General features: G+C 49.6%; 1 protein-coding gene across 1 annotated transcript in view; it reads right to left on the bottom strand.

The window, feature by feature from the left end:
* LOC120058109 (BCL-6 corepressor-like) overlaps positions 1 to 13,256 on the bottom strand; it is a 74,874-nt gene that overhangs the window by 21,916 nt on the left and 39,702 nt on the right. Inside the window, exons 4-7 of the mRNA XM_039006585.1 lie at positions 9,501 to 12,935; positions 5,968 to 6,024; positions 5,102 to 5,267; positions 3,883 to 4,258 (exon numbers count right to left, since the gene is read on the bottom strand). Coding sequence (XP_038862513.1) covers positions 3,883 to 4,258; positions 5,102 to 5,267; positions 5,968 to 6,024; positions 9,501 to 12,935 — 4,034 coding nt within the window. The remainder of the gene's footprint in view (positions 1 to 3,882; positions 4,259 to 5,101; positions 5,268 to 5,967; positions 6,025 to 9,500; positions 12,936 to 13,256) is intronic.

The raw sequence follows: 13,256 nt of genomic DNA, 5'->3' as shown, positions 1-13,256 counted from the left end.
ATCTGAAATTTTCTGTCCAAAAATGATGCAGAAAAATTAATCCATGCATTTGTTACTTCTAGGTTAGACTACTGCAATGCTCTACTTTCCGGCTACCCGGATAAAGCACTAAATAAACTTCAGTTAGTGCTAAATACGGCTGCTAGAATCCTGACTAGAACCAATAAATTTGATCATATTACTCCAGTGCAGCCTCCCTACACTGGCTTCCTGTTAAGGCAAGGGCTGATTTCAAGGTTTTACTGTTAACCTATAAAGCGTTACATGGGCTTGCTCCTACCTATCTTTCCGAGTTGGTCCTGCCGTACATACCTACACGTACGCTACGGTCACAAGACGCAGGCCTCCCAATTGTCCCTAGAATTTCTAAGCAAACAGCTGGAGGCAGGGCTTTCTCCTATAGAGCTCCATTTTATGGAATGGTCTGCCTACCCATGTGAGAGACGCAGACTCGGTCTCAACCTTTAAGTCTTTACTGAAGACTCATCTCTTCAGTAGGTCATATGATTGAGTGTAGTCTGGCCCAGGGGTGTGAAGGTGAACGGAAAGGCTCTGGAGCAACGAACCGCCCTTGCTGTCTCTGCCTGGCCGGCTCCCCTCTCTCCACTGGGATTCTCTGCCTCTAACCCTATTACAGGGGCTGAGTCACTGGCTTACTGGTGCTCTTTCATGCCGTCCCTAGGAGGAGTGCGTCACTTGAGTGGGTTGAGTTACTGACGTGATCTTCCTGTCTGGGTTGGCGCCCCCCCTTGGTTTGTGCTGTGGTGGAGATCTTTGTGGGCTATACTCGGCCTTGTCTCAGGATTGTAAGTTGGTGGTTGAAGATATCCCTCTAGTGGTGCGGGGGCTGTGCTTTGGCAAACTGGGTGGGGTTATATCCTTCCTGTTTGGCCCTGTCCGGGGGTATCATCGGATGGGGCCACAGTGTCTCCTGACCCCTCCTGTCTCAGCCTCAAGTATTTATGCTGCAGTAGTTTATGTGTCGGGGGGCTAGGGTCAGTTGGTTATATCTGGAGTACTTCTCCTGTTTTATCCAGTGTCCTGTGTGAATTTAAGTATGCTCTCTCTAATTCTCTCCTTCTTTCTCTCTCTCGGGGGACCTGAGCCCTAGGACCATGCGTCGGGACTACCTGGCATGATGACTCCTTGCTGTCCCCAGTCCACCTGGCCTTGCTGTTCCAGTTTCAACTGTTCTGCCTGCGGTTATGGAACCCTGACCTGTCCACCGGATGTGCTACCTGTCCCAGACCTGCTGTTTTTAACTCTTAATGATCGGCTATGAAAAGCCAACTGACATTTATTCCTGATTATTATTTGACCATGCTTGTCATTTATGAACATCTTGACCATGTTCTGTTATAATTCTCCACCCGGCACAGCCAGAAGAGGACTGGCCACCCCTCATAGCCTGGTTCCTCTCTAGGTTTCTTCCTAGGTTTTGGCCTTTCTAGGGAGTTTTTCCTAGCCACCGTGCTTCTACACCTGCATTGCTTGCTGTTTGGGGTTTTAGGCTGGGTTTCTGTACAGCACTTCGAGATATTAGCTGATGTACGAAGGGCTATATAAAATAAACTTGATTTGATTGTATGCAATAAAAATGAAATTATTCCAAATCAACATCCCAATTAGAATTTGGACCAAAATATTTGACAGTGTAATCCTACCAATAGCTCTTTACGGAAGTGAGGTTTGGGGGCCACTCAAACTGGACTTTAAAATGTGGGACAAACATCCAATTGAAGCTCTACATGCAGAATTCTGTCGGAAAAATCTACAAGTCCAGAGAAATACACCAACTAATGCATGTAGGGCAGAATTGGGCCGCTTTCCAGTAGTAATGAAAATACAGAAAAGACCATTCAAATTTTGGCTACATCTAAATTCAAGACCAAATTCAAGTCTGCAATTTAAAGCACTTCAAACCCAAGAGCTGAGCCCAGAAACGAGCCCTCTCAGTCAGCTGGTGTTGGACCTAACCAACCAAGCGGACACCAGCACTGCTTCAAAAGAAAGAATTCCAATAAACAAAATCATGAACCAATCAAAGGACTCATATTTACAACATTGGAAAAACGAAACAAAATCCCAAAGCAGACTAAATTGCTATCTGACCCTAAACAGAGAATATGAATTGGCTGATTATCTCTACTCTGTCAGAGATACGAAGCAGAGACAGATCCTTACCAAGTACAGGCCGAGTGACCACCGATTGGCAATAGAAACCGGCAGACATAAAAAGACATGGTTACCCAAAGAGGAGCGTGTATGTGGTCACTGCACGACAGGGGATGTAGAAACAGAGATGCACTTTCTCCTTTACTGTGATAAATATTCCTCACCAAGAGATTCATTATTCACAGAAATGTCTACATTTATTCCAAATTTTAACTTATTAAACCCAGAGGAAAAACTAAAAATACTCATGGGCGAAGGAGCAATGGCTCCTCTTGCAGCCAAATATGTATTTGCCTGCCATAGCCTGAGGGACACTGAATAATAACATCTGCATAGTAAGCAGTATTATGACTGTTACTTATTATGACTTATTGTTATTACTATTATTGTTTATCATTCCAAGTAGTAATGGTATGGGTGGTAATGATAGCAGTTTAATGATGGTGGTGGTGGTAGTAGTGGTAATGATGATAGTAGTTGTAGTACCAATGTAATGGTGAAGATGACCGTTATTTAGTTATAAGTTAGTTATAGTTTCATTTTTTTTTATTACATTCGATTATTGACTGTTACCATTTTATTGTTACTATTTTTATATTTAATTTTGTATTATTATTTGTCATTGTTTATAATTTTATTACAATGTATACATTGTTGCTTTGGCAATATTGACACAATGTTTTTCATGCCAATAAAGCAGCTTGTGAGTGAGTGAGTGAGAGTGTGCGAGAGAGAGAGAGAGAGAGAGAGAGAGAGAGAGAGAGAGAGAGAGAGAGAGAGAGAGAGAGAGAGAGAGAGAGAGAGAGAGAGAGAGAGAGAGAGAGAGAGAGAGAGAGAGAGAGAGAGAGAGAGAGAGAGAGAGAGAGAGAGAGAGAGAGAGAGAGAGAGAGAGAGAGAGAGAGAGAGAGAGAGAGAGAGAGAGAGAGAGAGAGAGAGAGAGAGAGAGAGAGAGAGAGAGGCGATAGGATGGACAGAGAGAGAGAGAGAGAGGGGCGATAGGATGGACAGAGAGAGAGAGAGAGAGGGGCGATAGGATGGACAGAGAGAGAGAGAGAGAGGCGATAGGATGGACAGAGAGAGAGAGAGAGAGAGAGAGAGAGAGAGAGAGAGGGGCGATAGGATGGACAGAGAGAGAGAGAGAGAGGGGCGATAGGATGGACAGAGAGAGAGAGAGAGAGAGAGAGAGAGGCGATAGGATGGACAGAGAGAGAGAGAGGCGATAGGATGGACAGAGAGAGAGAGGGGCGATAGGATGGACAGAGAGAGAGAGGGGCGATAGGATGGACAGAGAGAGAGAGGGGCGATAGGATGGACAGAGAGAGAGGGGCGATAGGATGGACAGAGAGAGAGGGGCGATAGGATGGACAGAGAGAGAGGGGCGATAGGATGGACAGAGAGAGAGGGGCGATAGGATGGACAGAGAGAGAGGGGCGATAGGATGGACAGAGAGAGAGGGGCGATAGGATGGACAGAGAGAGAGGGGCGATAGGATGGACAGAGAGAGAGGGGCGATAGGATGGACAGAGAGAGAGGGGCGATAGGATGGACAGAGAGAGAGGGGCGATAGGATGGACAGAGAGAGAGGGGCGATAGGATGGACAGAGAGAGAGGGGCGATAGGATGGACAGAGAGAGAGGGGCGATAGGATGGACAGAGAGAGAGGGGCGATAGGATGGACAGAGAGAGAAAGAGGGATGGGAGTGAGACAGCTGTGAGAGAAAGGGTGAGATGGACAGAAGTCTAAGATGATTCTTGTAACAGGTAGATAAAAGAAAACGACATCTCCCACACTCACCTGAAGTAATCCTTGCCTTCTTCTCTACCCTCTTCTCTCCTGCCTCCTCATCTTTCTCCTGTAGGCTGTGTGTGCATTTGCTAGCGGGTACCGTATTCTGCCCTCCCTTCTCCTTGGGATGCCCGTCTGCCAGTGCCAGGATGGGAGGTGAACGTTGCCCACCCTCTCCCACTCTGTCACCATCTCTAGCCCCCTCCCAGGCTTCCTGCCCTGGGGACAGGCTCTCCCTTTGGCCACCACACCTCTGGAGGACTGGGACTCTGTTGTTCCCATAGACTTTTCTTCCACCTAGACCAGGGAGGAAGACAGAGAGAGGAGGAAAGGGGAGGAAGCGAAGGAGAAAGAAGCAACGGAGAGAGGGGGGTGATGGGAGAGAGAGAAAGCGAGAGAAGGGCTGTTAGACATCCAAAGACATGCTGTAAAACTTTGATGGGGTAAAGAGTTTTGAATCAGATGTCAGTGGATGGTGTAAAGAGTTCATACTGACCCTCCTACTATGAGAAACAGAGGTAGAGAGAGCGAGAGAGAGAACGCACAAGAGAAAGCGAGGAAAAAGGTTGTTTTAGGACAAAAACACTCCCATCTCTCCCCCTCTCCTCCCCCGTCCTCCCCCTGGCATGACCCTGGCATGACCCTGCCGCACAGAGCATGACTCTCTTTCTCAGCCTCCTCCTCTCTCACTCTCATAATTAGTCTCCCACGTCAGTTCAGGCCTCGCTCCACTACACAGCTGGGCTCTCCGCCAGCACAGGTAGCCCCCCTCCCTCCCCCCCCCACTCTTTCTCTCTTTCTCTCTCTCTCAATCCTTTTGACACTATTCCTCTCTCTCATCCACTTTCACTAACTTTACTCCTGCTCCATCTCTCTGTAATTCTCTCTCCCTCCTCCCCTCCCCCACTCACTGGATCTCTTCCTCCCCTCCCTCTTTATCCTCTTTCTACACAGATAAGCAGAAAACGCTCATTGAAAATAAGATTCTCCCCACGTCTCGCTCTCTCTCACTGTGTGTATGTATTATGACCAAACCCTGCCTAGCTGTGTGTGTGTGTGTGTGTGTGTGTGTGTGTGTGTGTGTGTGTGTGTGTGTGTGTGTGTGTGTGTGTGTGTGTGTGCGCGCATTGGGTTACTCACCCTCCCTCTCTCCCTGCCTGGCGGTGTGTTGGCAGTGTTCCCACTCTCTCTCTCTCCGCTGGCCGTCTGCCAACTCCCGTTCTGCTACCGCTGCCGACACAGACACACACACACCCCCGCACTCCTTCTCTTTCAGCTCCAGCTCCGAGAACCGCATCATCGCCCGCTAAACACAGACACACACACACACACAGAGAGAAAGCAGCCATGAAACCCACTAACCTTCTAGCCCGCGCCGCACACACACACACACACCTCTCTAAACCTCAATCTGGGCTGAACGGTTACAGAAGCAGACATCGCATCAGGAAATCACAGTGTCATTAAAAGGAGGCCAAAACAGGACAGGACAAAGAGACAGAGATAAACGAACAAGCATGGCACATCCAGACACAGTTAGGTTAGACTAGTGCAGTCAGCCACAGTGAGTCCTAGTTCCTGTCATCTCCCTTCCTGAAACATGAACACAGCTAGAAAACACATACAGCTAGCCCTGAGGCTCACAGAGAGAGAGAGGGGAGAGAGAGAAAGAGGGGGGGAGAGAGAGAAAGAGGGGGGAACAGAGAAAGAGGGGGGGAACAGAGAAAGAGGGGGGGAACAGAGAAAGAGGGGGGGAACAGAGAAAGAGGGGGAGGAGAGAGAAAGAGGGGGAGGAGAGAGAAAGAGGGGAGGAGAGAGAAAGAGGGGAGGAGAGAGAAAGAGGGGAGGGAGAAATAGGGGGGAGAGAAAGGGGGAAAGAGAGAAACAGAGATATAGGGAGAGAAAAACGTAGAAAGGGGAAGAAGCAATGCAGGATGTAGAAAGGGCAGAATGAGAGAAAGCCTGTCTGAGGGGTAGAGTGAGATAAAGAAATGTAAAGAACTGACCTCCCAGATAGCTGCAGGTCGACTTATATTATCCCCCTCTCGTGATATGACTTCCATCTAAGCAATTAGAACGGGGGAGGGGGCTCAATATATCTGTCCATTGCATATTCTGTCCTTTTCATACTCTGTCCATCATTTTCATCATTTCATATTATTTTTTATAATTTCAGTATATCTGTCCATCATTTTAGTCAGTATATCTGTCCCATCATTTTAGTCAGTATATCTGTCCATCATTTTAGTCAGTATATCTGTCCATCATTTTAGTCAGTATATCTGTCCATCATTTTAGTCAGTATATCTGTCCCATCATTTTAGTCAGTATATCTGTCCATCATTTTAGTCAGTATATCTGTCCATCATTTTAGTCAGTATATCTGTCCATCATTTTAGTCAGTATATCTGTCCATCATTTTAGTCAGTATATCTGTCCATCATTTTAGTCAGTATATCTGTCCATCATTTTAGTCAGTATATCTGTCCATCATTTTAGTCAGTATATCTGTCTATCATTGCATGTAGGTATTGTATGTTAACATGTCTTTCTCCACATATCTTTACACCCCCCCCCCCCCCCCCCCCTTCTCAACTCTGGGCCTCAGTGTCTGCAGCACTGCTGCTTTTTCTTCTTCCCCTTTAATCAAGGATTGACCAATCAGTAACATCAGTCAATCAGCCAATCTATTAACTATCAGGAGAAAGGAAACCCAGCAGTAGTGCAGACCTGGAGGATTGGAGTATCCCTGTTATACACAAACATCTAGCAGCCACAGACCCACCAAGCACACACACATACACAGTCAAACAAATAACTACAAAACCCTTGTTTTCTGAACTGGAAAAACATGTCTTTTTCAAAGTGAAAGGTAACTCCCTCCACCCAATGTATTTTATTTTTGTGGGAGGGGGATTGTGGGTATATGATTTATAATAATAGAGTTAGACAGAGGCTCTTGTTAAGATGATGATAAACATCCACAAATCTAGCATTTGATAGCTTTACATCAGTAAGCATGACAATTTTAGACAAACCAACATGGTTTAGAGGTGCCCTGACAACATATGGACAGGGGGAACCAACCGGTTAACACACACATGCCTCTGTCCCATTCATTGATAATCAGAAGAAGTGTGTGTGTCTATGCCAGAAATCACACACACACGCGTGTTTTTTTAAACTAATCTAACCGGAATGTTGGTCTATGACAAGTAGAAAAGTAGATTCAGTGCATGCAGTCTGATCACGCAATAACGCACCGCAGTTCAGTAGTGCAGGACTGAATCTGGGTTTTGTTTACAGTGTGCGTCAGGGTTTCCGTTAGGAAAATGTGGCGCCGGACATTTGACCGGCAACATTTTAATTTACTGGACATTTGAGAAATGTACCGGACCCATGTGCTTTGGGTGGGTAACCTGATTAGGGCGTCCACCCACAGTGCTCAGAATGACAGCACTTTTACAATATGGTAATTCATATTAACAGAACATGCCAGTCGAGGATACAACTATGTGTGGCCCTTCTTACCAAATGTGCACTTTGAACATGTTAGAATAACAGCCAACAAGACAAGTAACAAACAGCAAAATCACTAATTTATGTCAATCTACTATAGTAGAAAAAAATTAGGCTACCTATTCTATTGGTCAGCTTGTGGAGGAAGAAATGGCCTGTTCCAAACAGACTCTGGGACAGTTGTGGGATGATAGATACCAAATTCATACAACCAGGAGGCCTAGGCTACATAGCAAAGATCAGAAAGTTGAACATTTTAAGCTAAACAATCAGGCGATTTCTTCACATTAAAACCACAGCAGGGCACTCAAGGCAGTTGGCTAATCGCGAATGTTTGTTCCATAATAATTTTAGCGGGAAAACACTGTTTTCAAAAGGGCAGTGCACATGCAAGAGGTTTCATGTGACAGAGATTAATAAGAATAGTACTTTGAAGCAAGGTAAGACAAGCCTCATAATATGCAGTAAAACCTTCAGGTTTCAAACAATTAAGTAGCCTATTTGTTTTCAAAATGCATACTTCCTCCAGCTCTTTGTAAAGTGGTGTGTGACGCGCTGATGAAGCCTGCCTTCCGTTTGACATTTGATGCCGCGTACAAATCAACTCTGAAATCTCCAACTTCCGACTTCAGTGCGTTCAAGACAACTGGGAAAACAAACAAGCTCCAAAAGGGGGAAATAGTTTTGAACGGTCATCCAACTCAGGAACTTGGTCCTCTTTCTAGATCTCCGACTTTCCGACCTGAAGATCACTGAGGTCATTTTTATGTAACCTTTATTTAACTAGGCAAGTCAGTTAAGAATAAATTCTTATTCACAATGACGGCCTACACCGGCCAAACGCGGACGACACTGGGCCAATTGTGCGCCGCCCTGTGGGACTCCCAATCACGGCCGGATGTGATACGTCATGATTTGACCTGGTATTTTTCAGAGTTCACAGTTGTCTTGAAAGCACCACAACGTGCAGCAGCAGCAGCTCTGTCTGACAGATGTCCCACTCTAAGGCTCTGTATCTGTATGCTAAATAAGATACATAACGAATATACAGTACACACACCAAATTAATTCCACAAAATTATGCAAATTAACAGACCGATAAGCATGACCAGCCAAATGTATTTCCATCGACTGGCATTTGCATCAATGACGAGGCTAAAAAGCCTTATTTTACAATGGGATTTATTCCTCTTCTCCCAGACAATTGGCGGGCACCAATTCTATTTAATCGGCTTTTCAATTTTATTTTTGGGGGACAAAACTGGCTATTACCGGCTAACGGAAACCCTGGTGTGTGCGTGTCTTAATGTGTTCAGTGTGTGTGAGGAGCCAGGCACTAATAGCCTTGGGGGAAGGGATGTGTGACCTTGGATAAGGCCAGGGTGGGTGAAGGGGGAACCCCATCCATCACCCTCCAGCCCCTCTGGCTCACCTTGGGGTTAAGCACAGCCGGAACCATGAGGCTGCCCGGTCACAATGTGAAGCCCTACCGCTCAGCAGACAGCAACACATGCTTTTGGAACCTGCCTTTGTATTTCACTATCTCTCCCCTCACTCTATTTCTCCCAAGCTAGATACACAGAGCACGCAAACAACCTAACCAATGTTACCTAGACAACTCACAGGCCTAGGTTAACCTTTGAACTGGCCTTGTACTAACTCACTGACTGTCAACTGTCATGCTTCAAATGTCCTCTCAATCTCAGAGGCAACCGCAAAGGGCTGGTATAAGCCTATAACCCTGAACTAACCCTCACCCTGCAAGTTCAGCTATGGGGAGCAGGTATCTGATCCATAGACTGATTCTAAGACACATCCTATATGAAGTCATATATTGTCTGAATAATATGACAGTCTATGGGCCGCTAAAATAAGTGGCAGAATTGACCATTGTTGTAGCTTTGATTCCTGCACAGGTCACATGGTAACGTACCATATAAAGTGTAAATGACCTCAGATGAAGAGTCAGGCTACCATCACATCCCCCAACCCAACTACGTCCGCATTTCTCTCAACTCACCTGCAGGGCGCGCTGTTCCCGGCTCAGCTTGCTAGAGTCTGCGTACAGCTCGGTCGTGACACATTTGATGCGGTCACCCACATAGCCCGAGGAGCTAGCGATCCTCTTGGTCAGGCTGGTCCTCCGTGAGCCTCTTCGCCCACCCTCTTCGTCCTCATCCCCTTCTCCATGTGACTCCTCGGTGTCTCCAACGCTCTCTCTTTCACTGTCCCTCTCCTTCCCCAGGTCCATGTAGCGATGGATGGGGTGGGAGGAGGTTTGTCTGTCCATCTCTTCTCTCTCCTCTCCAGACGTGCAGTCGCAACAAAACGTGCCATCTCTAGACAAGTGGTCGCCAGACTTGCGGTCACAATCCCCAGTTGTGCGGACTCCAGACGTGCGTTCACCAGGCGTGCGGTTGCCAGAGATGTGGTCGACAGACTTGCGGTCACAATCCCCAGTTGTGCGGACTCCAGACATGCGTTCACCAGGCGTGCGGTTGCCAGAGATGTGGTCGCCAGACTTGCGGTCACAATCCCCAGTTGTGCGGACTCCAGACGTGCGTTCACCAGGCGTGCGGTTGCCAGAGATGTGGTCGCCAGACTTGCGGTCACCAGACGTTCGGGCACAGCGCAGGGTGCTCTGGTCCTGTTCCCCTGGGTCTGAGGAAGGGCTCTGGTCCACAGGACTCTCCTCTGCCCAATTAACCAGCTTTGGGGAGCCCTGAGGTGGGCTAGAGGCCACACCTGGACAGCACGTCTCCTGGAGGGGCTTGGGTCTCACACAGAGGGTCTCTGGTTGTCTGTCTGTGTGGATAGTTGTCATGGTGGAGCTTGGGCTGGGGTAGTGATGAATATGGTGGGGGTGGTGGTAATGCAGTTGGTGTTTTGGCTCCCGTTCCACTTCCCTAATGTTTTCATTGCCATGGCAACACTTGTGTTGGTTGCCCCTGGCGATGGGAATGATGACAGAGACTAGCGGCTTGTTGGTGGTCGGAGTGGATTCTCCATCTGTGTCGGAGTGGACGAGGTCAATGCAGACGATACGGTCTTTGGAGGGGGTACTGAGGCTGGAGGAGGAAGTGGGTCTGGGCTGGCTCCCTCCCTGCTCCCCGTCCTCTCTTTTGGGCTTCACGTGGAACCCCTTTCCTGTTTCCACACCACTTCGGCCCCTGCGGGACCCACCACAATCCTCTGTGAGACCCCTAGGTTTGTCCTGACCATGGCCCCGGCACTTGGGCCCCTGATCTGCCTGCTCCAGGGCTTTGGAGTCTGGATGTGCGTGCATCAGAGGGTGGGTCATCTCCTGGGAGTTGAAGGTGAGGTACTCCCCAGCATGGCTGTGATAGGGTAAGGGCTGTTTGGCTGCCAGGTGGGAGGGATACAGGCTGCTACTGCCCAGCAGGACGGGGTGAGGGTAGGCTGGGCCCTTCCCTGGCAGAGGGAGAGAATGGAGGGCCATGCTGTCGGGTACAGAGTAGTGCAGGTATCGGTTGGCGTAGGCCATGCTGTGAGCTAGGTAAAGGTGGCTGGGCGGGTGCCCGTTGGTATTCTCCAGACAGGGACGTTTAGTATAGGGAGACACCTCCTGGGACGTCTCAGCCCTCTTGGGGGCTTTAAGAGGCTTCTCTGTGGAGCTCCTATGATGGCCGGCCATGGGGGAACCTTCTGATTGGCTGGGGCTGTGATTGGGCCAATCACCATTGGGTTTGGGGGACGGGGGCATCGTGGAGGCAGGCTTGTGATTGGAAGGTATTGGAGTAGTATGTGGCTCTCCAACCCTGAGGCAGGATGGGCTGTTTTGCTGGGACTGGGGCAGGACTCTCTCTATAACCTTGTGTTTGATGACTGAAGGAGAGGAGCGTTTCCCTTGGGGGTCTGGGCTGGGCCTGGGGGATAGGGCTGGGGGGTGGGGGTGTGTTTGGGTGGACCCAATGGTGGAGATGGGTGTAGAGGTGGGCACCACCCAGGAGGAGTGCAAAGTGCTGATCATCTCTGGCCTGTCTGGGGCCTTGGAGAAAGTGCTGCTGACCACTGAGTGGGAGGGGTGGGAGGAGGGTGAGAGGGTCTCCTTCAGGAGCTCCCGGCTGGGGGGATGTCCGTACCGAGGCCCCAGAGACCCCAGAGCTTCCATCTTGATGGGGAAGCTGTTGGGAGGCAGGTCAAACTCCAGCAGCCTTCCAGAGAGATCCAGAGGCTTTGGGTCTGCTGGGTCTTTGGTAGTCTTGTTTGGTGGAGTTTTCCGCTCAGAGGACGGTTTAGAAGGGGACTGATTGGGTTTCCTTTCACACCCCCCAGCCCTGTGCTCTGACGCCCCATCCCTGGGTCTGTGTTTGTGGGGGCTGGGCCGGGCAGGGGAGGGGTGCTCTTGAGCAATGCTGCTCACATAGAATGGGTGAGGCATCGACTGGGAAGAGGAGGAAGATGGTGGCCCTATTCGAGGGACTGGCCTCTGTAGGTCTAAGGTGCTGTCGCTGAGAGTGGGAGGCAGGGGAGGAGCAGGCTGGGGGAGGCGAGTAGAAGCACGAGGGGAGGAATCAATGGGAAGGCTATTACTAACACCACCACCACTAATACTACCACTGCTGTTGCTGGCTCCTTTGTTTGAGGTGGGTCTAGTGGGCTTACTGCTCCTGCTGGGGGGTCTGTCTCGGTCTGTGTGGGGGGGCTGAAGGTGCTGGGGTGGAGGGGGAGGCTGGTGAAGCTGCTGCCCAAACGGAGAGCCCTCGTGGTGGATGCGAGACCCGACACTCAGCCCCTTCTCCTGACAATGTACCATGGAGGTGGGGGCCACAGACACCGCTGGGATCCTCATGGGAGACCCCACCAGGGGGGAGGAGATGGGGGACGGGGGGTAGGGGGGCATGAAGTAGAGCCTCTCGGTGGCCGAGGCAGCAGCAGGGTTCATGTTCCCCCCCTGGGAGGCACAGAGGGACTGGTAGGCCAGGTGCTGGGGCAGGTAGGGGCTGGGCTGACTGAGGAACTGAGCCTTGTACATGCTGAGGGCGGCGTACTTGGACGTGTCCATGAAGGGGTAGAGGCCCGCTTCAGGGTACAGCCCCGGGCTCAGCCCCCAGGGCAGACGTAGGTACCCGCCTGCTCCTGCACCAGCACCCCCCAGGCCCAGCTCTGAGGGCTTCTGCCCCCCAGGCCCCAGGCCTATCCTGTCTAGGCCCTCTGGCCCCCTCTGGAGGCCTGGTGGAGGGCTCTTGTACAGGCCCATGTAGCCGTTACTAAGCTTGCTCCTGTCCATGGAGACATCAGGCTTATAGAGGAGGTCCGGGAGGCCGTCCCGGCCGTAGCTCAGGGGGAGGGTATTGGTCACTTCGCGGGGCTTCTCAGCCGACAGCGCTTGGATCCCTGGGTAGATCACGCCGCCGTGCAGGCGGAGGCCATCCCGCATAAGAGCATTGCGGTCCAGACCCATGGCGGCCAGGGGGGTTAACCTGGCATCCACCTACAGGGGGATAACACAGGTTAAAATCTGTTATATATAGTTTTAAAACAGCCTTATACACATTATACACACAGGTTATGTCTTCACTTGAGTTAGGTATGAGGATATGGTTTACATCTCTTAAAAGGCCCAATGAAGCCGTTTTTATCTCAATATGAGATCATTTCGGGGTAACAATGAAGTACCTTCCTGTAATACAGCGGCGGTCGGTGATGTTTTATATGAATTAAAATTTAGAACGTAGGTGCACAGGTCGAGCGAAAAATTTGAGTAATCGAGGTGACGGACAGTGACACATTCAATATCGCCTTACAGACTCTT

This window comes from Salvelinus namaycush, chromosome 13 (assembly GCF_016432855.1).
Source record: "Salvelinus namaycush isolate Seneca chromosome 13, SaNama_1.0, whole genome shotgun sequence".
NCBI classification, from domain to species: Eukaryota; Metazoa; Chordata; class Actinopteri; order Salmoniformes; family Salmonidae; genus Salvelinus; species Salvelinus namaycush.
This window is presented reverse-complemented; position numbering and strand designations above follow the sequence as displayed.